We start from the raw sequence: 22,555 nt of genomic DNA on the forward strand, positions 1-22,555 counted from the left end.
CACTTACTTAGGAATAAGCCCCACTGAACATAGTGGGATATGCTTCAAAGTTAACATGCATACGATTAGATTCCCTATCAGTTTAATGCAATGGGACTTCAATCATTACCAAAGTTTTCCAACTAATCTGAATGGGACCTTCAGCCCTCTCTTCCCTAGGTTTACTCTAAAGTAAGTCCCATGGTTTTCAATGTTGCGTACTCCTGAGTAAATGTGCTTAGGACTGCAGCCTTACCAAAGACATAACTAAACTAACTGAATGGGGGGAGGGGCACATTGTCTACGGAGAAGTATCACAGAATTGCAAATATTACATTTACTGCCACCAGGAAGAGAAAAATAAATTATTTTTGGTTATGGTTTAGTGTTCAAATCCAGCATTTACCGTTTATTGTAAAAATCACAATATACATTCTTTGAAATGTTCTATGAAATAAACAGGAGTGCATTTGCAACCAAAAATAACAGGCAAATCTATATACAACTGATTTCTACCATCTGAAGCGTAATCCACAGAGTGTGTTGCATTGATGTGACATCCATTTATCATATATGCACAATAAGCAGCAATGGGAAATGAAGAAGGAATGACAAATGCAATCTATGCATGTTTATGTGGAGGTAAGGTCCACTGCGTTCAATGGGGCTTACTCTCAGGAAAGTGTGCATGGGATTGCAGCCTGAGTTATTAAACTTTCCAAAAGGATAGTTCAATCTTGCAAAGGGCAAAGAAAAAAAAAGTCATCATGTGTTAGTTGGTTGTTTTTTTAAACAAGAACTTTTAACTTAGTGGTAACATTTAATGCCAGTGAAATGTATCCATTTATAGAACTCCTGTTGGTCACAGTTGCGAGTCTCACCAAGTTCCTAATTTGGGTGACTTCACATCAAGACTGGGGAACCTGTGGCCTTGCAAGGTGGTGTTGAGCTACAGGTCTCCCATCTTACCTGGCCATTGACCCTGCTCAGGCCACAGGTTTCTCATCCCTGCTTTACATCTCTCAGCCTATAAAGAACTTTTGGTACCATTTCAGCTCTCCCCAGCCACACACAGTCTCTTCCGATATGTTCATCTAACCAGCAACACTATAATTTTAATAATGACAGGGGTTTAAATATGATTACAAGTCTTTCCACTTGTTTTCCTCCATCTAAAAATAATACCATTAGTCATTTTACACATTTTTTTTCTTTCCCACACCCCTTTCTGCTAGACTAAATACATGAACTGCAATTTCCACAACATCCCCTCTTGGCTGTTGTTTTTGTGTTGTCTACCAAACTGGGAAACTTGTCTTTTACAGCTTTGTGATACATTGTCAATTCTGAGGACAATATTCTTTTTAAAAATAAATGTATATACATTTCAATCACACATAATAACTTCAGTCATAGATGTACTTTTATCAAATTGTAAAACATACCACAAAAGGGTTAATTTTTTTGGTAAGGATGCATTGCAAAAAAGTATGTTATTCTTAGCCCAATTCACCAGCTGCTTTACCTTTACCACCAAAGGTTCCTTGCATCTGATTACCACCAAGTCACCCCTAAAGAGTCATCCTAAAAAATCAGCTAGCTATTAATTTGTTCCGAACTGATGACAATGGTAAAATTGGGGGTCAACTTAAAAAAAAAAAGTTTTTTTGCCCTAACCTCCAAATGAAACAAAACCCACACAGCACACACACACACACACACAATAGGGGAGGGTCCCTCCAAATGGCCACAATTTAAAACTTAAAAATAAATGCTTCATGTGCATTAAAAAATATTTCAGGTTTTCAAAAGATTCACCCTTCACCATTGGTTTCACATAAGTAAAAAATAGTTTACATGTCACTAGACAGAACTCTTTATAGCAACAGAAAAAATATACAGGATTTGTTCAGATCAATTTATAGTGTAATAAGCTCAACTTGTGTAGAAGTGTTTCTCTTTTTTTTAATCTTCATATAATGATTTTTTAATATATAAAAAAATCCTTTTCTCTGATGTTAAATGATTATGTCAGACTTTTCTCTTTTCATTTCCACATAACAAAAGTTAGGGGGTTTCCTGGTTCCACCCGCCACCACCCTTGTTTTATTTTATTTTCCCTTTTCCACAGGACCAAAAGAAAAGAAAAATAAACGAAAAGCGGGACAAAATCCCTCAAAGTCCCCTGCCATAGATTTATTCCAGGGGACCTGCCACCCTATTTTTGACAAGCTGGGTTCCTGGGCGATCCAAAAACCAGTGGCTGGGGACCTGGGGGGCTGGCTTGCGCCTGTGTTGTGTGTGTGGAGAGGCCCAAGCAGGGCCGAGGGAGAGAAGGCAGGGGGGGGTCTCTCTCTCTCTCCCCACCTCCTCACAACCTGAAGGATGCTTCAGAGAAGGGGTGCTGCATCTTGAAACTAGACAAGAAGCACTGGAGCGGCGGGGGAAGGGGGTTCACGAGGGACGGCGGCAGGCTGGGAAGAAAGAAATCATCGCCTCTGACCTCTAGCGAAGTGCCAGGTTTTTTCTTTAGCTCTTCACATTTCCTAAATTTGCAGATCTGGTGTCCCGTTTTGCGGTTCCTGCAACTGCTGCACACGCCACAGTTGATGAGCCTCTTGCAGGGCACGCACACCCCGCACCTTTTCCTCTTCTTCTTGGCAGGGTTGCCTGCCCCTCCTCCGCCTCCACCTCCTCCCCCGCCTCCTCCTCCTCCGCCTCCCCCTCCGCCTCCTCCTCCTCCGGCGGCTCCCAGGGAGGAGGAGGACGACGAGGAGGAGGAATGGCTCTGCGGGCAGTCTGCCAGATTGGCAATTTGAAACGCGCTGTCTGTGACGGCTGCGGAGGCTGCGGCGGGGGAGTGCAGGGCTGTCATGACGATGACCCCGGGAGGTAATGAGATGCCCCCTAAAGCCGGGATAGCGGAAAAAGTCCCCACGCGCTCGGGGAGATTCATTATCTCCGCTTCGGCGGCGCCGCATTTGAGCTTGTTCATGCATTCGCCCGCCAAAGGTCTGCAGTGCTCGGGCGCCAAGGTGGAGAGGAAGTTGTTGTTGGCCATTTGCAACGAGGCCTGCTCGGCCGGCGCGCAGCCCGGCTTGCCTAGGCGCTGCTGGGAGTCGCCGCGGTGGTGCAGGCCGCTGGCTCCGGCCCCGCCGCCGCCCCCGCCGCCGCTCCGGCCGGCGGCGTGCAGCGACGACGACGACACCGACGACACCGACGACGACACCACGGCGGCTGCAGCGGCGGCGGCTGCGGCCGCGGAGGAGGCGGCAGCGGCGGCGGCGGCTTTGCGGGCCGCCACGCCGCCGGCCACGGCCGCCGCCGGGTTGGCGGGGCCTCCGACGCCCGCGCCGCCGCCGCCCGCGCCGCTGCCCCACAGCATGGCGGTGGCGGCGGCGGCCGTGGCCGTGTCGCAGTTCCAGGGCGACATGCCGATGCGCGCAGCGGCGGCGGCGGCGGCGCTGGGGAAGATGGGGGTGGTGATGCGCGCGATCTTGGCCGCCTGCGGGAAGGCGCCGCCGTTGGTCTTGTAGAAGGTGGCGAAGGAGCGGTACCTCTCCATCTCCGAGTTGTAATCCACAAGGCTGTTGAGGGCGCCGTCGGGCAGGTGGTTCTCCTTGGGCAGGCCCGGCGCCTCGGCGGTGGGCCCCGTCTCCACGCACACGTTGGTGTTCATGGTGCCCAGGGGGTGGGGGTGGTGGGGGTGAGGGTGAGGGTGGGGGTGCGGGTGGGCCTGGGGCAACAGGGTGGGCGGGAAGGAGGAGGACGAGGAGGAGGAGGAGGGGGGGGGAGGGGGCGAGGAGAGGAAGGGGGGTCCGGGGAGGGCCAGGGGAGGGAAGGGCAGGGCGGGGAGGAGGGCCACGGGAGCCGTCGGGGGGGCCGGGCCGGGTGCTGGGTAGCCCGGGGGGTCAGGGGGAGGGAAGGGGGGAAAGCGCTGCCCTCTAATCCTCTTGGGGGGGCATCTCGGCACACGGCGAAGTCTTCTCAGGCAGCCTCTTCCTTTGCATCGTCGTCGTCGTCGTCGTCCTCCCCGGGAACCGTCGCAACTGAAAGAAAGAAAGTCATTTCGGGGGGAAAGTCTACGCAGAAGGAGGGAAAGAGGATCCGCGCGCGAGAGAGAGGACTGTCTGTGCGTGCGAGGGTTTTTTGTTTTGTTGTGTTCAAAAGACACCACACAACACACGCTGCGGGGAGAGACGGGGCCCGTCAGTCACCCCAGCTCGTTTGCATAACAATCAATAAAGACATGATCCCAGCCCAGCAGCCGACGGTGCCTCCTCCGCTCTCCGGCCACCTTCTCTTCACCTCCTCCTCCTCCACCCCCCTCCTCCGCCGCCGCCGCCCCCTCCAATCCCACCCCGCGGTAAATGCTTTAATAGCTGGGGAGAGGGAGGGAGGGGAGGGCGGGCTGACAAATGCCAGGGGAGAAGGGGCAACCGGAGTGCTAAACACATGCAAATGAGGGGTGGGAAAGGGCTCCCAATCCTCTCACCAGAGGGCATCGGAGCTTTAGGAAATGTGTGAACGAGCCGGGTTGCCAGGGCAAGACGGGGCTGGAGAGCAGCGGGCTCGGGAGGAGAAAACCAGGCGGGGGGCGGGGGGGGGATGAGCAAAGGGAGCGCGAGGAGGAGAAGAAGAAAGTCTGTTCAGGCGTTAAAAAGTAGGAGGAAGCACAATGCCGCCAAGAGTCGACCTTCCTCCGTCGGAATATCGAGATTTTGTTTTGTTTTAACCTAGTTGGTTCTTTAGAGGATTAGCAGGAACTGTTTTCTGAATCTGGGGGAGGGGGGTGTCATCAGTTTGAATCACAGCTGGCTGTGTTTCGGGTCCCTAGATCAGGTCTCTTTGGTAGAGGGGGAGCCCAGCCCCCCAAATTAAGTAAATAATAAAGGGACTGAGTTGAGGTGGGGGATATATATTTATACACACACATGCAAGGCAATTTCACAGGTTTGGGTATGAGATCCTGCAGTTGCAAGGGGACTGGATTTCCACGCAGTCACTTAACATGCTACACAACCTTCAAGCCAGGGACGCTATGTAAAAAAAATCTAGATATCAAGGAGGCACGCACCACCTCCCAAATACACTTTATCAGTCTTATTAAAAAAAAAGATTAGCTACTCGCATATGGGTTGTGGGGTTTTGTTTTTATTTCACATAGGCCATCCAATATCAGAGAGGGCGTATTAGTTTGTAACACGGGGAGAAGTGCACTCTTCCAACCTTTAGGAAGTGAAACAAACCAAAAACCAAACTGGACACAATATATATCTTTGTCATCCAGAATGTGGTTCCACCTCCCACCAAACAATGTTTTTACTTGCAACATTCCCCTGTTTTTTTCACTTGTAAACAGAATATTAGGTCCCCCAGAGACACTAAGAAAGGACCCCAGTACAGTTTTATGCCTGATTCCTACAGTTGAAAAATAGTTATCAATTATACTAATTACAGTCATAATTAGACTAATGAACCATTTCTAGCCCATCCTACTAGCTTGGGGGGGGGGGGGGACTTCGTCATTTAACTGCTGGGATAGACTGAAAAGCAGGGTTTTAGGTAAACTAATCCAGATTATGAGCGCAAATCTAGGAAGAAAGAAAAGTCACATCAGCCTTGTCTGGCAGATAGGGACCAACACGCATCTTTTAATCAGGGAAAGACCCTAATCACACTAGAGCCACCACTGCATTTTTACATCAGGGGGGAAGACTGAAACCACTGCTCCTTGTAAGGATTTGGTTGCAACAAGGAGGTCTTCTCCCTCCCTATTCTGAAAACACGCACAAAAACAACCTGATCACAGAAAAATTCAGTGTATGAAATAAGGCTACTTTTTAAAAAGGAAAAGAAAGTATAACTTCATTTCCATTAACAGCAACTACTTAATACAAGTAGTTTTCCTGGTTCTGCATAGGCAATGCACTCACATTGGAAAAGATAGTGATAATGTTTGAGTAATAATAATATCACATAGGCTCTCAACAGAACACACGTCTATGCCCCATTTTCGTTGCATTTTAAATGTTTCCCCCCCCTCCAGGAAACCCCTGCTACAATTTCAGCCTCTTCTCTCTTACCGCCACCACCAAATCCCCTTTCAAGGTTTACTGCTACCAGAAACGAGAAAATTATGGTGCCCACCAACCAGGTCATTATTGTTTAATCGATGCATCTCTGGAGCGCGAAAGAGGTGTCTAAGACGCAGCTATTGATTTTTCTTTTTAAAATTAAAACTATCGTGCGATTTATTTATTTATTTTTTAATAAAAAAAAAACCCCGGATAATTAAAAGCAGCTAAAGAGACTGCGATCTACTCGCTGCTTAAGCCAATGTGACTGTACATGTTCAATATTGCATATCTGCTCCTGCTAGAGACAGAGAGATCAAAGGTCATATTTAACATTCAGGAGGAGGGGCTGGTGCAGATTAATTAATAAATTAATACAGCAGCGCCTTTTATTGCCCAAGCCTAGCATTCATCTACTTTAACAACCCCAGCGGACCACAAGAAAGGGGGGGGGGAGGAGAGGAGAGATAACAGGAAGGGGGAAGGGAGAAAAAAGAAAGAAAAGGGGGGGGAGGAAGGAGAGAGATCCAAAAACAATCACTTACCAGTCTCTGTATTTTTGGGGGGGACACTTGGATTTTGCAGACGCTTAACCCGCCTGTCTGTCTTTAATTAGTTGCACATCACTCCCTAACACAAAGAAGAAGGGGGTGGAAAAAAGAAGAAAAAAGAAAAAAAGGGAAGAATATCCCGATGTGTCTTTGGCAGCTCCTCAATTACAACTTTGATACTTGTAAACAAACTGTAAAAGGGCGGTGATGAGGGAGGGGGGTCGGTGGGAAAGGAATAAAGACGCCGATCCACTAAGCAAATACCTGTAAGTGGCTTTCTTTTTTTTTCTTCTCCTCTCTCTCTCTCTCTCTCTCCTTGTTGCAGAGAAAGGAGGAGGGGGGAAGGGAGGGGGAGAGAGAGGAAAGAGCAGGCACTGAATGTGTGTGTGCGCGCGCTTGTGTGTGTGCTCTGTGTGTGTGTGTGTGCGTGCGCGCGTGAATGTGTGAGAGCGCTTGGCTGTGCTGCTCGGTGGTCTCCTCTTCCTGCGCGTTGCGCTCCGTCCGTCTCTCCAGTCGCTGTGTGCGAGGGAGGGAGGGACGCAGCCGGGGGAGTCTCTCTCTCTCTCTTTCTCTCCCCCTCGCTCTCCCCCTCTCTGTTTGTGTGTGTGCCTGCGTGTGTGTGGTTGCTGGGGGAGGGGAGAGAAGAGAAGAGAGACGTGGGGGGGGGAGGGAGAGGGAGAGGCGCGCCAGGGAGGTGAGGAGGATGCAGGGATGTGGACACCTACTGATGATTGGCTGCAAATTACACCGGGAACAAGAGGCGCGCACGGGCCACTGCTCCGCTTTCCCTCTCCAATCCCCTCCCCCACGCCTCCTCCTCCTCCTCCTGCGCGCTCAACGCAGCGAGAGGCCACGTTTGGCCGCCCCTCCTTCCTCGACGGAGGGGCGGGCGGCGGCGGCGGCTGTGGAGGAGCAAGGGGGCGGTGGGTAGGTGGGTGGGAAAAGCTGCCTGGAGGCTCATTTGTAAGGAGCAGGCACTTGCCGCGGACTCCAGCCTCTTTATTCCCCATTAACTTGCCTCTGTGCGTGCGTGCGTGCCGAGAGCGCAAGGGAGACCGGGGGAGAGAGAGGGAGGAGCGGGGAGGGGAGGAGATGGAGAGAGGGAGGGAGAAGGGAGAGCGCGCGGGGGGTGGCTGGTGTGTGTGCGAGAGAGAGGGGTGGCGTTGGAGGGTGTGCTCCAGTCGACGGCAGGGAAAGCGAAGGCGAGAGAGTTCCTCCCCCAGCCGCAGCCTGAAGTGGGAAGGTCCTTGCTCGTTGGAGAAGGGTGCTCTCCACACCAGCACCCCTCGCCTCGCTCCCCCAGGCCCAACCCTTCGCCCAGGCGCCCTCTTAACCATTTGCAGGCGGCCGCCGGCGAGGAGAAGCCGTTGGCTCTGGAGAGGCTTCTCGAGAGGAGGCGAGAGAGGGGAGGCGCTGCACTGGGAGGTCTCCCACTCGCGCGGAAAGAGCTCTTAACAACCCTGAATCCTAGAAGTTAAAGACCCAGGCGGCTTTATTCCTCCCAGCGCCTTCCGCCAAACGCAAAAAAGAGCCTCCCTCAGACTCCAGACTTAATCTCACGGAAATAATCCTGTATGCCCGGCGCTGCCTCGGTGCCAGGAGCAGCAATAATCATCGCCGTCGATGATGACGATGATTAATAATAATAATAGTCTCCTTCGAAGGGTTTCTAGCAGCTGCTGAGCTTCCCCTTCGGAGGTGAAATCGTCCCGCGTAATGAGAGGGTTGCTCTCAAACTAAAGCATTCCAAAGTGTGTGCAGCCACAAAGTTTCTCTTGGGCGTTTTCTTTTGGAGACAAGACTAGAGGTGACACTTTGCACCAATGAATAGGCTAACATGTAGCCACCTTCGTGGTGTCGAATGAGCGTGTTGTTTCCGTGTAAAGGTCTTAAATGCTTCATTGTAGCACTTTACTGGTGCTTATGTGGTATCTATTTTGTTTAAGAGAAAGGAGGGAGGACAGGATGGCTGTAATACGTAAAGATGAATATCTTGCACTAGTTTTACCTTACAGAAAAAGGAGGACATGCATGTACTGTTAAATAAATTTAAGCTCATGCATGCCCAATGCTACCCAATATCATTTCCATGATATTTGATAGGGGAGGAGGTAATTAAAAATATAGGCAACTTTGGACTGATGAATCAAATTCATTATATTTCATTGAAAAGCTTAATGGATACCCACTGATACCTAATAAAATTACTAGAAGCCTGTAGAAACCTATGAACCCAAGGTGCCCCCCAATGTAATCAAGAAATTGTGGAATAATTCCTCCACTTTGCCCCTTGCCACTTCTCTCACCCACTGCAACCCCATTCTTTCCTCCTTCAGATCTCACTTCCCTCCAAGGTCCCAACTCACAAACTCATTTTCCCCTGCTCCCTCCTACTGTTAATACTTCAAATATCATAACCCGCACCCTACTTCTTTCTCCTTCTCCTGACAACTCATTTTTCACAAGATCCTAACCCCAACCTCATTCTTACTCTCTCTCTCCTCCCTAGGATTCCATTATCCCCCTCCTAATTCTCAACCCCACCTTTTCTCCTTCCTTCCTAGAACTGATATTCCTTCCTTTTATCCCAGATCTCACATTCACCTGGAATTCCAGTAGGATTCTCCCTATTTTCCCCCTGCCTCCTACACTACACCCTTCCTCCTCCAGTTTCCTGAACCTGGCAGCACTCTTTCTCCTTCTTCCTAAAACCATCCTCACAATATCACATAAAATGTACTGTGCTATATCCACTGCTTCTCTTTCTCTCTTATAGTCCACCTTTATCTCACTGTCTCTTCCCAGCAAATACCGTGCTCTTAGCAAGGCTTCACTGCTGCAAATGCAATGTAATATATCAGCTACTTGTATAGCCTGTTCTCATAACTTCTAGTGTTTAATCCAGAAATCCTGAGATGATCAAGTGGCGACCAACTGGCTGTTCCACCTGGCCACCAAAACTATTCTATTTGGCTTCTGGTAGCCCAGTTGAGCATTGACCATTCTAAAGTATGGCTGCCTGAGAGTAAGGAAGAGATTTATTCCCAGTCCCCTCACCCTGTGCCCTCCTTCTTCATGGACTTGACCCAGCAATGCAGCTGCAGCTAGTGATGACCATTTATTTCAGTTCTCTTAAGTTTCTCTAGGTTTCTCATTTTTCAATCTTAAAGTCATTTCTCTACATTTCTGCAGCAATTTGCATTTTTATTTTATTCCTAATGGAAATTTGTCAACATTTAAACAGAGCCGAAGTTTGTGCATGCAATTCACTATCTATCCAGGTAAATTTGGGATACAGAATCCCACTACTGTACACAAATGGCTCCTAGCTAGTTTGGGGAAAATGTTTTTTAGGCTCAAATTAATCTAGGGCATTAACCTGATTTGCACGTATGCTAACCATGGTTAGTATTAACCATAGTTAACATGAAGCATAGTCAATAAACCATAGTTAAAACTGAAGCATCTGGCAGACAATCACTTATTGACTTCTTACCCCACACACCAGCTGAACTTTGAGAGTGATTTGAATTTTTTGCTGCCCTTCCTTCACTTGTGGCTCTCTAGCCTTTTGGTGGTGATAACTCCTTAACCATGGTTAAAGAGGAGGTCTGGATTTTCTCATAACAGTAAGCTGAGGTTAAATGTTAACTATGGTTTTGTAAGCCAGCTGCAAACATTGGTTAAGAAGTCACCTTTAACAACAGTTAATAAAACATAGTTAAGCTACTGGGCTGGGTTCAAACACTAAGACATGGTTTGATAAACCGTGGTGTAATGCCATGTGTGAACCAGGACACCTTTTCTCTGAAAGCAAAAGTAGCTTGTGTACAAGTGTCTGTTTCTCTCATGGTTCTTTGAACAGCCTAATGAGGTCAGACTAGAAGCACCAACAGTTCACCAGCTATATAGGACAGTCAGGGCAGTGGCTAAGAGCTAAGGAGACCTGAGAGATATTTTCCCATTCATTATATTTCAGCCTAACCCACCTCACAGGGTTGCTGTGAAGATAAAGGGGAGGGGGAAACCAGCCCTAGCTGCTTGGAGGAAAAGTGGGGCAAAAATGTGAGCAATAGAACACCCACGTGGAAGGTTTTCTTAGCCTGACATCTGAACCTTAGCTAAAAATAAATCACTGGATGACGTTTGCAGGACACAGCTCTTTCATCTTTATCATAAACACATTTCGTGAGAATAAATCCTATTCATTTCCTGTGGAACTTATTTTGGCATGTGTGCTTAGAGGCAGCCTCAGAGGGAGTTCTCCTTGACAGCTGGTGCCAGGGCTCCAGGCTATGGATTCTGTGTAAGGAAATAGATAGCAGAACAGTGTGGAAATGAAATGTTCACTACATGGATTGGTTTAAATGTGCATTGACTTGAAATCATATTGTTTATGTAGGTGTCTCCATGTTTCTTTTGTGGTCAGTCGCACTGATGGCTAGCTGAAAGGACTTTTTAAGCAAACACACTATCTGCATTTCTTGAGGTTTTAAATGCAAGTGCCCCACCCAGAAGTTCATGGAAGTTCTTGGAAATACCAGCAGGTAAAAAAGATAAAGGTAAAGGACCCCTGGACAGTTAAGTCCAGTCAAAGGCGACTATTGGGTTGTGGCGCTCATCTCGCTTTCAGGCCGAGGGAGTCGGTGTTAGTCCACAGACAGCTTTCCAGGTCATGTGGCCAGCATGACTAAACTTCTTCTGGTGCAACGGGATACTTTGATGGAAACCAGAACACACAGAAATGCTGTTTACCTTCTCAGCACAGTGGTACCTATTTATCTACTTGCACTGGCATGCTTTCGCACTAGGTTGGCAGGAGCTGGGACAGACTAACAGAAGCTCACCCCGTCATGGGAATTTGAACTTCCAACCTTCTGATTGGCAACCCCAAGGGGCTCAGTGGTTTAGACCACACCACCACCCATGTCCCAGCAAGTAGATGTGTGTGTGTGTGTTCTGTTCTCAGATTTTTCAGATGAAAACACCTTGAAACAGACTTTCAAGAGGTAAAAACAAAACAAAGCACATATTCATTTAATAAAACATTAATCTCCAACCCATAAACTTGAATCCTAACTTTCCTTAGATAAATAGAACAAGAGTTTATGGTCACAGAACAAGGCTTTCCCTCTGCTTTCCCCCCTCTGCATACCTCCCTTCTGAAATTCTGCTCCTAGAGGTGGATGGACCATGGCAGAAGATCCTGATGGAAATCAACCCCCACCCCTTTCAACATGGATGGAGGAGTAACTTTGGATGCAAGCCATAATGTGTTAACATCCAGAATTTCAAAGAATATTAGAAGAGCTCTGCTCTGTTTTTTAAAATATCAGTCAAATGTAACTTACGTAAAATCTGGAAATGTATACAACTCTCAAGTTTTGTCCATTTTCAGATTGTACTTTCAGATCAGTGGCCACTGGCTACAATCCAGCAAAAAATTCAAGCATCCTTAAAAACGTATTGAACTCGGTGGACTTCAGAGTGTCTGACTCTGATGATGCCTCCTGACCTATTTAGTTTGTGAATGCATTTATTTCAGTTTGGATTTTTAGCCTGCCCAGTCTTCCTAGACCAGGATACAGAAAAGCAAATGAACAGATAATTAATTCAATGAATACTGTATAACTAACAATCAAAATCAGTCAAATTAAAGCCTAACAAATGTAAATTCCTCACATCTGTTTAACCCTCACTAGCTCAAATAGTAATAATAATAAATACTTGCATCACTTCTGGAGGGGGGGGGAGGAATCAGATTTTGGAGATTCTTCAGAGGAAGGGAATTTCACAGTTATGAGCCATCAAAGAGAGCTATTATAGACCCTTGGTCACTGCCCGAATAGTGCATAGGTTATTAACCAAGGTGCACAGTCGTGGGTATGGATGGATGGACCTATTAAAGTCCAATCCATCCTAGTTCTCAGAGGAGACTAAAATGCTTACAAATCTGCCTGGAAATACACACTTAAAATAAAAGAAGTACTTATGAGGTGGTCTAAGGGTTATCATTTAAAAGTCATTTAAAAGTTTTAAAATTGGGTATCCAGCCTTGTATAAGATTACCTTTTGCAGAAATAATAATAATATCAAACTCTTAGGAGCATTGCATATTGCCAAAGAACAGCATGAGAAAGAACTGGCTGTATATACATACTTTACGAACTTTGAATGCTGCTGTTTTTATTGCCACTTTCGTTTACTGCAGCTTCTTTGTTAAAATTAACATTCAAAAGGGGCCAGACTGAGATAAACTGCTGTTGCTCTTTTGACTTCTCTGAAAATGCACATAGGAGGCGACCAGAGATTCAGGGATTTATAATTAGGGTTGCAGCATTTCACAGATTAATAAGCAAGATAATTGATTAAAAACCATTTGAACTGGCAGAAAATGTCCCCCAACTCATCATGCAAAATATTCTCTGAGCTTTTATTTTTACTTATTTACTTATATTTACTTTTGCTTATTTTATTACAGTTATATATCCCAAAGTTTCTCCACTGAGCTGAGTGTATATTGTTCCCCACACACCTCATTTTTCAAATCCTTACAAGAATCCTATGAGGTAGGTTAGGCTGAGAGATAGTGACCAACCCAAGGTCACTCAGTAAACTTGAACCTGGGTCTCTTGAATCCTACTCCCAACACTGTAATCACACCACCACGCTGGTTCTGAAAGTACTTACAGAAGCTGGAGACCGCAAGCACCAACTTAGAAGAAACATCTCCTCCTTCCCTCACACGCAGGATGGAATCCTTCATCAAAGAGGATGTCTAGTGTAAGAAATGGGCATCATCAAAAACCTTTTATTCCCCTTCAGAGATCTTCTACTATTTAATCAATCTCTGGCTTATATAGTTAATCAAATAAGGTTTTCACTAATCAGTTTAGAATTAATTAGTGCTTTTATATCCCAACTTTCCTCCATTGAGCTCAAGTGGGGGGGGTGTTTCTAACCCCCTCCCTCATTTAACACCCCCCAAAAAAAACCCAATGAGGAAGGCTAGGCTGAGAGGCAGTGATTGGCTCAAGGTTACTCAATAAGCTTCATGACCGAGTGGGGATTTGAACCTTGGTTTTCCAGGTCGCAGTCTGACACACTAACCACTACACCACATTGGATTTCCACCATCACTCCTTTTTTCTGTACTATTTCCAATTTCTTCAGCTTTGCCCCATATCCTCTGCATGGCCAACAGTCAGAGGTGTTATGAGAGAGGGTTGGTGGTTGGCATCCATCTGTCTCGGGAGCCAATAAAAGCCTCCGGAGGTGAAGTCAAACTGTTGGAGAGCTGGAGTCCAGTAAGATCTGCAAGACCAAGAGGTTGTCCTCCCTGCTTTAAAGAATTATATATAGCTGGGGGCAGCTTTCCTCAATTTAGGGGTTGTCAATGTGGTGCCCTCCAGGCATCTTGGTCAGCTGTCAGCATTGGCTATTGCTGAATTGGGCTGATGGGAACTGTGGTCCAAAACATCTGGATGACACCATGTTGGCTACCCCTGCCTTAAGCAATGCCTTTACCACTGCAGTCCTCAAGCTTTGAGATCCAAAGATGATGCTCCCCTGCCAGTTCCATGCTTTTAGGGCAGGGATAGCCAACTGAGTGTCCTCCAGGTGTTGTAGGACTCTAGCTTCCACCAGACGCAGCTGGCATGGCTAACAGTGGATAGTGAGACTTGTAGTCCAACAAGAGCTGGAGGGCCACTGCTTTCCCATCCCTGATCTAGACCATTCAGAGTTTTCATATGGAAAGTGAAACTAAGTGCAGAAGTCCAATTAAAAACTACCCAGCGCTGGGTGCAATGGAACCTCCCATGTCCTCCAGGTGCATCATTTAATGCTGTCCATATGGCAAGCCCCTTTGCATTAACAGCCCATGAGCTGTTACTTAGCAGCAAATTAATAATAACTGCATTGCACTGTTCTCAGTAGTCCTTGTACGTTTCTTCCGCTCAGATTCTCAACAGTGCAATAATGAGCTTCCACCAGAGACTGCTTCAGATAAGAGGACACCAACTTTGCTTCCCAAGGTATAGTCTTTTCTCAGGAGATCACGACATTTTAATATTATTATTTTTTAAAGACATAGCCTGCTTTCTGGTTCAGTAAATGCCTCTTTCTTTAATCTCTCTTCACATGAATCGATCTTTATTTGCCTTCTAATTCTCGTGCACTCAGAGCCAGGGGAGGCAAGAAAGGCACTGCAGCCCCACCAGCTCACTCTGCCTTCAGTCATCTCCCAGCTGGCTGCCTACCCTCCTTCCTTGAAGCCAGTCTAGGGAGAAGGGCTGGCTGCCAGTCTCCTCCACCTTAGTTTGAGTGCTGCATTTTTAGAGCTTGACAGGGAGGGATATGGGGGCAAAAGCAGAGCTAGTTGGCTCTGCCTCTCATTGCCTCCAGCTCTGCTAGTTATTTGCTCTGGCAGTCTGGTGCCACCTGCTGTTTGCCTCCCTGCCTTCCGCCCTACTGGTCCTAAAAAGGTAAAGGCACCCCTGACAGTCAAGTCCAGTCGCGGACGACTCTGGAGTTGTGGCGCTCACCTCGCTTTACTGGCCAAGGGAGCCGGCGTTCTTGTCTGCAGACAGCGTCCGGGTCATGTGGCCAGCATGACTAAGCTGCTTCTGGCGAAACCAGAGCAGCTCACGGAAACACAATTTACCTCCCCGCCGGAGCGGTACCTATTTATCTACTTGCACTTCAATGTGCTTTCGAACTGCTAGGTTGGCAGAGCTGGGATCAAACAATGGGAGCTCACCCCGTCACGGGGATTTGAACCGCTGACCTTCTGATCGGCAAGCCCTAGGCTCTGTGGTTTATACCACAGCACCACCCGCATCCTAATGAGCATTAATTTCCACTGCTCATAGCCATATTCAAGCAATATGAAAACGGGGGGCGGGGGGGGGAGAGAGTATCCATTTAAAGAGTATCCATTTAATGGCATGCTATGAATATCATGCTTGTGAAGGGCATAGGTTAAAGTTGCAAATGCAAGTGCACTAACTTAGAACTCAGCTCCATTTAAATAAATGGAGCTAAAATGCCATTAGAACTGGGAAGTTTTATTTAGCCATTTATTTAGTCTAAAAATCATATGCCACCAGCTAGACCAAAAGTAGCTCTCAGGCTGAATGAACAGCAAAATATTTAAATATTTGGAATATTAAAACCATTAACATGAATTTTTTAAAACAAACAAACAAAAAACCTCACAGTGTTAAGATCAGGCAGACCATGGCATCTAAGAAATGAACGGTGTCACCATTCAGATCAAATCCCACATAAGGAAACATTTTTTTTACTCCTTCAAAGCATCTAGTAAGGTGGCTAGATGGTCTTTTCTCATCAGGGGAGTCCATAGGGAGGGTTCCACCATAAAGCAAGCTCTACTCTGAACTCAAGGAGAACCAGATTTGGACCTAGGACATTCCATGCTCTTTCTGGCATCAATTCCAAATACAAGGAGGCACCAGATTTGGGGAGGTGAGTAAACCTTACAGACCCAATGCACCCTCACTGAAGGATGGAGCTGAAAATCTGGGCAGAGGAGATATAGGCAAACTACATTAACTGAAATTTGCCTAATGGAGATAACAGAACCAGCCCAGCCCATAGGCATGATATGGAAATAAATCTCACATTTTTGTTGCTGTTTCCAAATCAAATATCCCTTTCTTCCTCCGCATATCCAAATTACTAACTGTCACACGCAGACGCAAGCCAGTGGCTTCCAAATGAAAATGAACAACTTGTCACCCGACAACTAACAATAAGTGTTTTAGCCTGCTGTGACACTGCCCTCCCGTTCCCTGCAAATGCTTATTAATGACAATACTGTTTTTACGGCATCCATTACTGCACCGCTGAGAGGCGCCCTAAGGCAGCAGTTTTCAAACCAACTTTCTGGTGGTCTCAGTTTGCAGCCATCAACACTTATTAACTACGCTGTTTGTTCTAACAACCATCCAGGAACATAGGGCAGGTGCCTTGCAAGGTTTCTCCGGCAACGGTCAAAGCCCGGGTAATCTGGTGCTTGGATCCCTGTTTTGTACGCATGTGCATATATATAATTGTTCCCTTTCCATTAGTTGAACCTTGTAAACCAGCTGCCTAATTGATTAAGGTGAAGGTTGACTTAGGGGAGAGTTGAGTGTCAACCAGCCAAGAGAATCTGAGGGCCTCTGGCATACCTGTGAAGATGGATGCTTTTATCCCAGAGAGCATCCTTGTTGTGCTCGTCTTTCAGAGATTTGTGTGCCACACATTCCTTGCCACTTGGGTCAACTCTGTCTTGAACATCAATGTTTCACTTAGTGTCAGCTTTCCTCGCCTGCTTCTTGTCTGAAATGTTACTCAGGACCAAGCTACGGGCCAAATCCCACTTGCGTAGCACTGCAGGTAACTTGCTGCTTGCTGCATCAAACACATCAAGTCTGAAGGGGACACCAACACATGTATCCAAGCACACAGGAAACATGGGCGCCAGTACACCACCCTGTCTCATTTTGCAGGATCAGTTCCGGCGAATGATGCCTGAATATGTGGACAAAAGATTTCCACCAAGCCCCCTTTCCCTCCCTGCCCTCCCAACAATTTGCAGCCCTTTCTCATGACATCCAACTTCCTCTACCTAATGGTAGGGCAGGCTCTAACAATGGGGAATGATGTGCCTCAAGACCACAACTGTGTTTAGCGGCACTAATAAACAAGCAAGCCCCTGTTTTTGTCAGCTTCACAACCTGCCTAAGATCATGGGTGGGGAACTTGTAGCCCTCCAGATATTGTTGGACTACAGCTCCCATAATCCCTGAGTATTGGCCAAGTTGGCCAAGGCTATTGAGAGTCCAACATCTTGAAGGCCACATGTTCACCATCCCAAGCTTAGATGATAAGGAGCACGCTTGTCAATGCTCATGGTTGCTTACTAGAAGAGCTGCTGTCCTGTTTTCAGCTGTACTTCAGTACCACCACTGAAGATGATTAAAGGGCAATATTGTAGTTCAGCGGAAATCAAGTGATTCAGTGGGTCAATAGTTTTGCACTTGGCACTATGAAGCTTCTGACTCTATACTGACTTCTCAGTCAGCTGCTCCTGACCACTTCCACCTTTGTCTGACTGCACACACATTTATTTACTAATTTACACTCTTATTTATATATCATAAAATTAAAAATTTCAAAACGGCATACACTAAAATAAATATGTTATAACATCAACATACTGCAACATTAGGTTTGCATTAGATGTCTCTGTGCTTCACCATCTATCTACATAGATCTAGAGCAGAGGTGGGGAACCTGGGTTCTGCCAGCTGTTGTTGCACTGCAATTCCCATCATCCCTTGCCATTGCTTTGCTGGTTGGGACTTCTGGGATTTAGAGTACAACTTCTGGAAGGTCCCAGGTTCCCCACCTCTGAACCGGGGATTAACATTATCGGTCCCAGAGCTACATCCTTTGTTCATGAAATAACAGTCCTCATTTAAGGTTGTGGAAGTGAGCAAAATATCAACTACTTATTTGTTTAGTTCAGTTGGCAGAAAAATGTTGAGAAACTGTTTGCCAGTGGGTGGGTACTGCTAATAATTTGCTGTGCAATTGAGTAGAAAGAGTAGAAATCTTCCCCCTGCCTGGAGGAAAAGGGTTTGGTTTTTTTGCTAGCATCTGTCTCATCTCAATCAAAATGCAAAAGTCACAATAAAGAAGAGATTTTGAAAGAACTGAGGACCATGTTGTTCCAAGAATGTAGATGTTTTTAATGACTGAATGCCACGTATCATAGCCATTACATAGTTATTTATGAGGAAAGCATTGCTGTTATTATCTCAACTAATTGAGGATAGAGTCTGTCACCTAAATTTTTATTGTTTGTGTAAAATAAATGATGCATCTTGACATTTTCCTGCCATTTAGCCTGAGTAAACATTTCTTTATTCAGAGAAAGAAAACTCACTATTTATCACTTTAGTGATTGTTCCATTGTGCATCCAATGGAAACTTAGTTTATGTTGGTGTTAGAAATTAAGGCATTTGTTTTTTAAATGCTATTTTGGTGCAAATTACGCACATGAGTCTTTGTTACTGTTTAGCACCTGTTTTCCAGCAAATATAGAAAAATTAGGCGCACAAATGTTTTAAAAAGGAATTAGCGATAAAGGATATTTGTGGATGAGAAGAGAAAACTTTTAAAATTAATGTCATTGGAAGAAGAAGTTGAAAATGGAAGCAAAATGCTTATTTCATACTCGGAGCCATTTTGCAATTTTCCAATTTAAATATATTATGTAAATCAGGAGATTTTTGTTGTTGTTGATGTCCCTTTGGTTATACCTCCTTCATTTATTTGCTGGCTTGAAGATAGAGAGAAGCCCTCCTGCACAGTCTCATTTATTGCTCTTGCTGCTCTTGCACTAAGAAATGGCAGCAATATGAAGGCTGTGCCCACACTAGGCCATTATAATGTCTGTTTGTGTGCCATCTTCCTCACAAGTGATTTAAACGGAGCCACACCACTGGGCAGTGCTTAATGCGATGTATTCGCACTATGTGTTGTTGTCCCCTTTCCACACTCCACAAGTTCCAGACACCTGAAGTCTGCCCTAGACATGCACACAGGTATTTGTGTATCTCTGTTTGCTCACACACATTAAAAGAACAATAAGGTGGAAACATGCAGCAACAAACTGCCACCAAAGCCAATGTTTCAAGCAAAGGCAAAACAGCATTTTTCTCTTTAAACATCATCATCATCATCATCACATCACCATTATTATTATTGGAATACAAGTTTTCAACCTGCCAGGTTGAGCAGAATAAATGTGTGTGAGTGAGAAAATGAGAGGCAGAGATGGCCAGCCCCAGCAGCAGCCCACTGAAGAATGACATGAAAGGTCAAAGAACATCCAGGCAGGCAAGGAATTTGGGTACCACCCATCCTCAGCTGAAGGAAAAGCCTTCAGGGTACAATAAATGTGGCCAAGCAAGAGCATCACTCACCACAAAGGCTGCTGAGAGAGAGAGAGAGAGAGAGAGAGAGAGAGAGAGAGAGAGAGAGAGAGAGAGAGAAAGGCCTTGTTTTAACCCTTTCCCTTTCTTATTGCCTATATCTGCAATGACAAACTTTTAATGAAGCTGCTATGCACTAGGGGAGTTCAGCAAAAATAAAAATAATAACAGTTGGTTTTTTTAAAAAAAAATTATCATGAGCACTACATCCTTTCCTGTGTGCTGATAGAAACAAAATCAAAGTAGCAGGCATGGTGACACATGACACTCAGAAAAATATCACTACATGCATAAAACTCTCACCGATTTAAGGACACCAACAGGTAAGCATGCAAATTTTTACTGGATTTGATTATCACAGAATCATAAAATCATATAGTTGTAGAGTTGGAAGGGATCACGGGGGTCTTTTAATCTAACACTCTGAAATGCAGGAATCTATTGCCTGACATGGGCTTGAACTCATGACTCTCATGCTCTACTGACTGAGCTAGCTCAGCTGAATCCTTCAGTCACATGCTTCCTGGATCAGGAAAATCCAAATTTAATGGGGGGGGGGGAGTGCTGGCTGCCAATTGTGTGAGGAGGGCTGTGTGAGGAGGGCATCATGTGGACAGCACACACAAAAATTGAGACGCAAGCAGCTTCAAGTCCACATCAAACTCCCAGGTGGAGAGCCAAAAGACGAAAGGGTAAGAACAGGACTTCCTCATGGGAAAAGGCTGCACCATTTCAGGCTACTTAGTTTAGGGGGGAAAGGCAACTCCTCAGAGAGAGTTATAAAATCATGCAAGTAGAGAAAGTAGATGCAAGATTTTTCTCAGTCTCTCCTAACTCTGGAACTCAGTGCCACCCTATAGTAGGAGATTCAAAACAGGAGAAAAGGAATGTACGTCTTCATACAATACAATACAATACAATACAATACAATACAATACAATACAATACAATACAATACAATTGTAGAGTTGGAAGAGACCCAGAAATGTAGGAATCTCAACACACAGCCCTCCATTCAGTTTGAAACCATACCTGATCCTGCTTAGCTTTATCACTGATCTGTATATAAAAGCCATCATGATTACACAGAACTTCCAGATTCAGAGAGTCCATCCAGTTTGCAGAGCTGATAAACCACAGTTAATGGTTTACCTGAATGTGGAGATTGCTTCTGTTCCTTTCCTCTCCTAGTATGAGCAGGATCCACCAAGTGCGATCCCTGGTTTAGTGTTGCCGCCAATGAGGGAATATGGTTTCCTTTGCCTAAACAAACCATGCTTAATAAGCCAAAGAAGAAACACAGTCATCATGTCTCTTAATACAGTGAGACCTCAGGTTACATAAGCTTCAGGTTACATACGCCTCAGGTTACAGACTCCGCTAACCCAGAAATATTACCTCGGGTTAAGAACTTTGCTTCAGAATGAGAACAGAAATCGTGCTCCGGCTGCGCGGTGGCAGCAGGAGGCCCCATTAGCTAAAGTGGTGCTTCAGATTAAGAACAGTTTCAGGTTAAGAGCAGACCTCCAGAACAAATTAAGTTCTTGGTGCCAGTTATTGACCCTACTGTGAAGGTGCAAGCATGCAATCATAGCACATCCAGAAAATGTTTTCCAGTCTGTGCCCCCATTTAGGAAAGGCAGAAGGCTGTACCCAACCTGGGTTTTAGACCAAATCTGATTATGTCTCAGGAGTCCCAATGCCTCTATTTATTATTATGAAACATAAAACGTCATCACAGCAAATACCCTAAAAATATTCCAATTTATGCCAATTTAATCTTGAATATATCTAGAATTGAACTAGGCTGCAAATCTCTCTCTCTCTCTCTCTCTCTCTCTCTCTCTCTCTCTCTCTCTCTCTCTCTCTCATATATACACACACTTTCACTCCAAAGCTAGCACTTTGCCAACTATAAGGTCTCAGGAGAATCGTGAGCTATGCAGCCTGTAGCATAATCTTTCTGCCACTGGCTTGATCTCTTTCTGCTGCATGCTGTTAGAAGGCTCACCCAAACTTTCTACACGTTTTCATGATTTACGCAGAGAACTCAAAATCTGCAGAAAAATTAGAAGCTGCTTATATGCTCAAGATTCCACAACAGATAACACTATCCTTACTGGAGGCCATATGCCATGTCCTGAAGCATCATCAGGGTTATGCAGATTTCTGAAGGAGCATTTATCGGGTATTCCCCCCCCCCCTTTATGACAAAAGGACAGTCTGCCTCTGTTTGGGTTAATAGCTGCAGCTGTTCTGCTTCTAAGCAATCACCTAGCTGAAGTGAATGAAGACTGTGGTGGATGGGAGACTTTCACTGGCTGCAGTCAGAAGGAAACAACCCGGAGGTCTTACGAAGGGAGAATACAAAGGATGCATAAATAATTGGTCAACTGTTTTCTTTGAAAAGGAAGATTTCTCCCTTAAGAGGGTGATCTGAAGGGCACCTTATCTGTCACAAACTCTGCAAGACAGTGGATGATCTGCTTACCACCATGCACAGGGAACTTTCCCTATAGAAAACGCCAAGACATATTGTGTAAGCAAGTACTGGTGTATAAGAAAATTGTGTGTGTGTGTGTGTGAATCATATAATACATTTGTAGTTGTATTTTTTAAAAATGCACCTTTGTTCATATGCTGACATAAATCTGATATCAGGAATCACAAGACAGAGAAACCAGTAGGAGAACACTTCAATCTCCCAGGACATTCTATACAAGATCTCAAAGTAGCTGTCTTATTACAAAAGAATTTCAGAAATAGACTGGAAAGAGAAGTTGCTGAATTGCAACTTATTACCAAACTTAAAACCATGGAGAGACCTGGTCTGAATAGAGACATTGGATTCTTATCTCATTATACAGTACATGATAAAGCTATTTTTAGCCATCTCACCCCTTGCTTTTTCCTGTAAGACCAACTGCAGTCATTAAC

At 45.6% G+C, this 22,555-nt stretch overlaps 1 protein-coding gene across 1 annotated transcript; it reads right to left on the reverse strand.

Moving 5' to 3' along the window:
- Window positions 1-360: 360 nt before the first annotated feature.
- CXXC4 (CXXC finger protein 4) lies at window positions 361-3,683 on the reverse strand. The gene has a single exon (XM_083459359.1). It carries the CDS (start codon window positions 3,656-3,658, stop codon window positions 2,351-2,353), a length of 1,308 nt encoding a protein of 435 aa, XP_083315485.1. The 5' UTR covers window positions 3,659-3,683; the 3' UTR covers window positions 361-2,350.
- Between the last annotated feature and the right edge of the window lie 18,872 nt (window positions 3,684-22,555).

Source organism: Podarcis liolepis (genome assembly GCF_965112155.1).
Source record: "Podarcis liolepis genome assembly, chromosome: 9".
Lineage (NCBI taxonomy): Eukaryota > Metazoa > Chordata > Lepidosauria > Squamata > Lacertidae > Podarcis > Podarcis liolepis.

Coding starts and splice junctions, on each gene's coding strand:
- CXXC4 (XM_083459359.1), bottom strand. CDS start 3,658: ATGAACACCAACGTGTGCGTGGAGACGGGGCCCACCGCCGAGGCGCCG.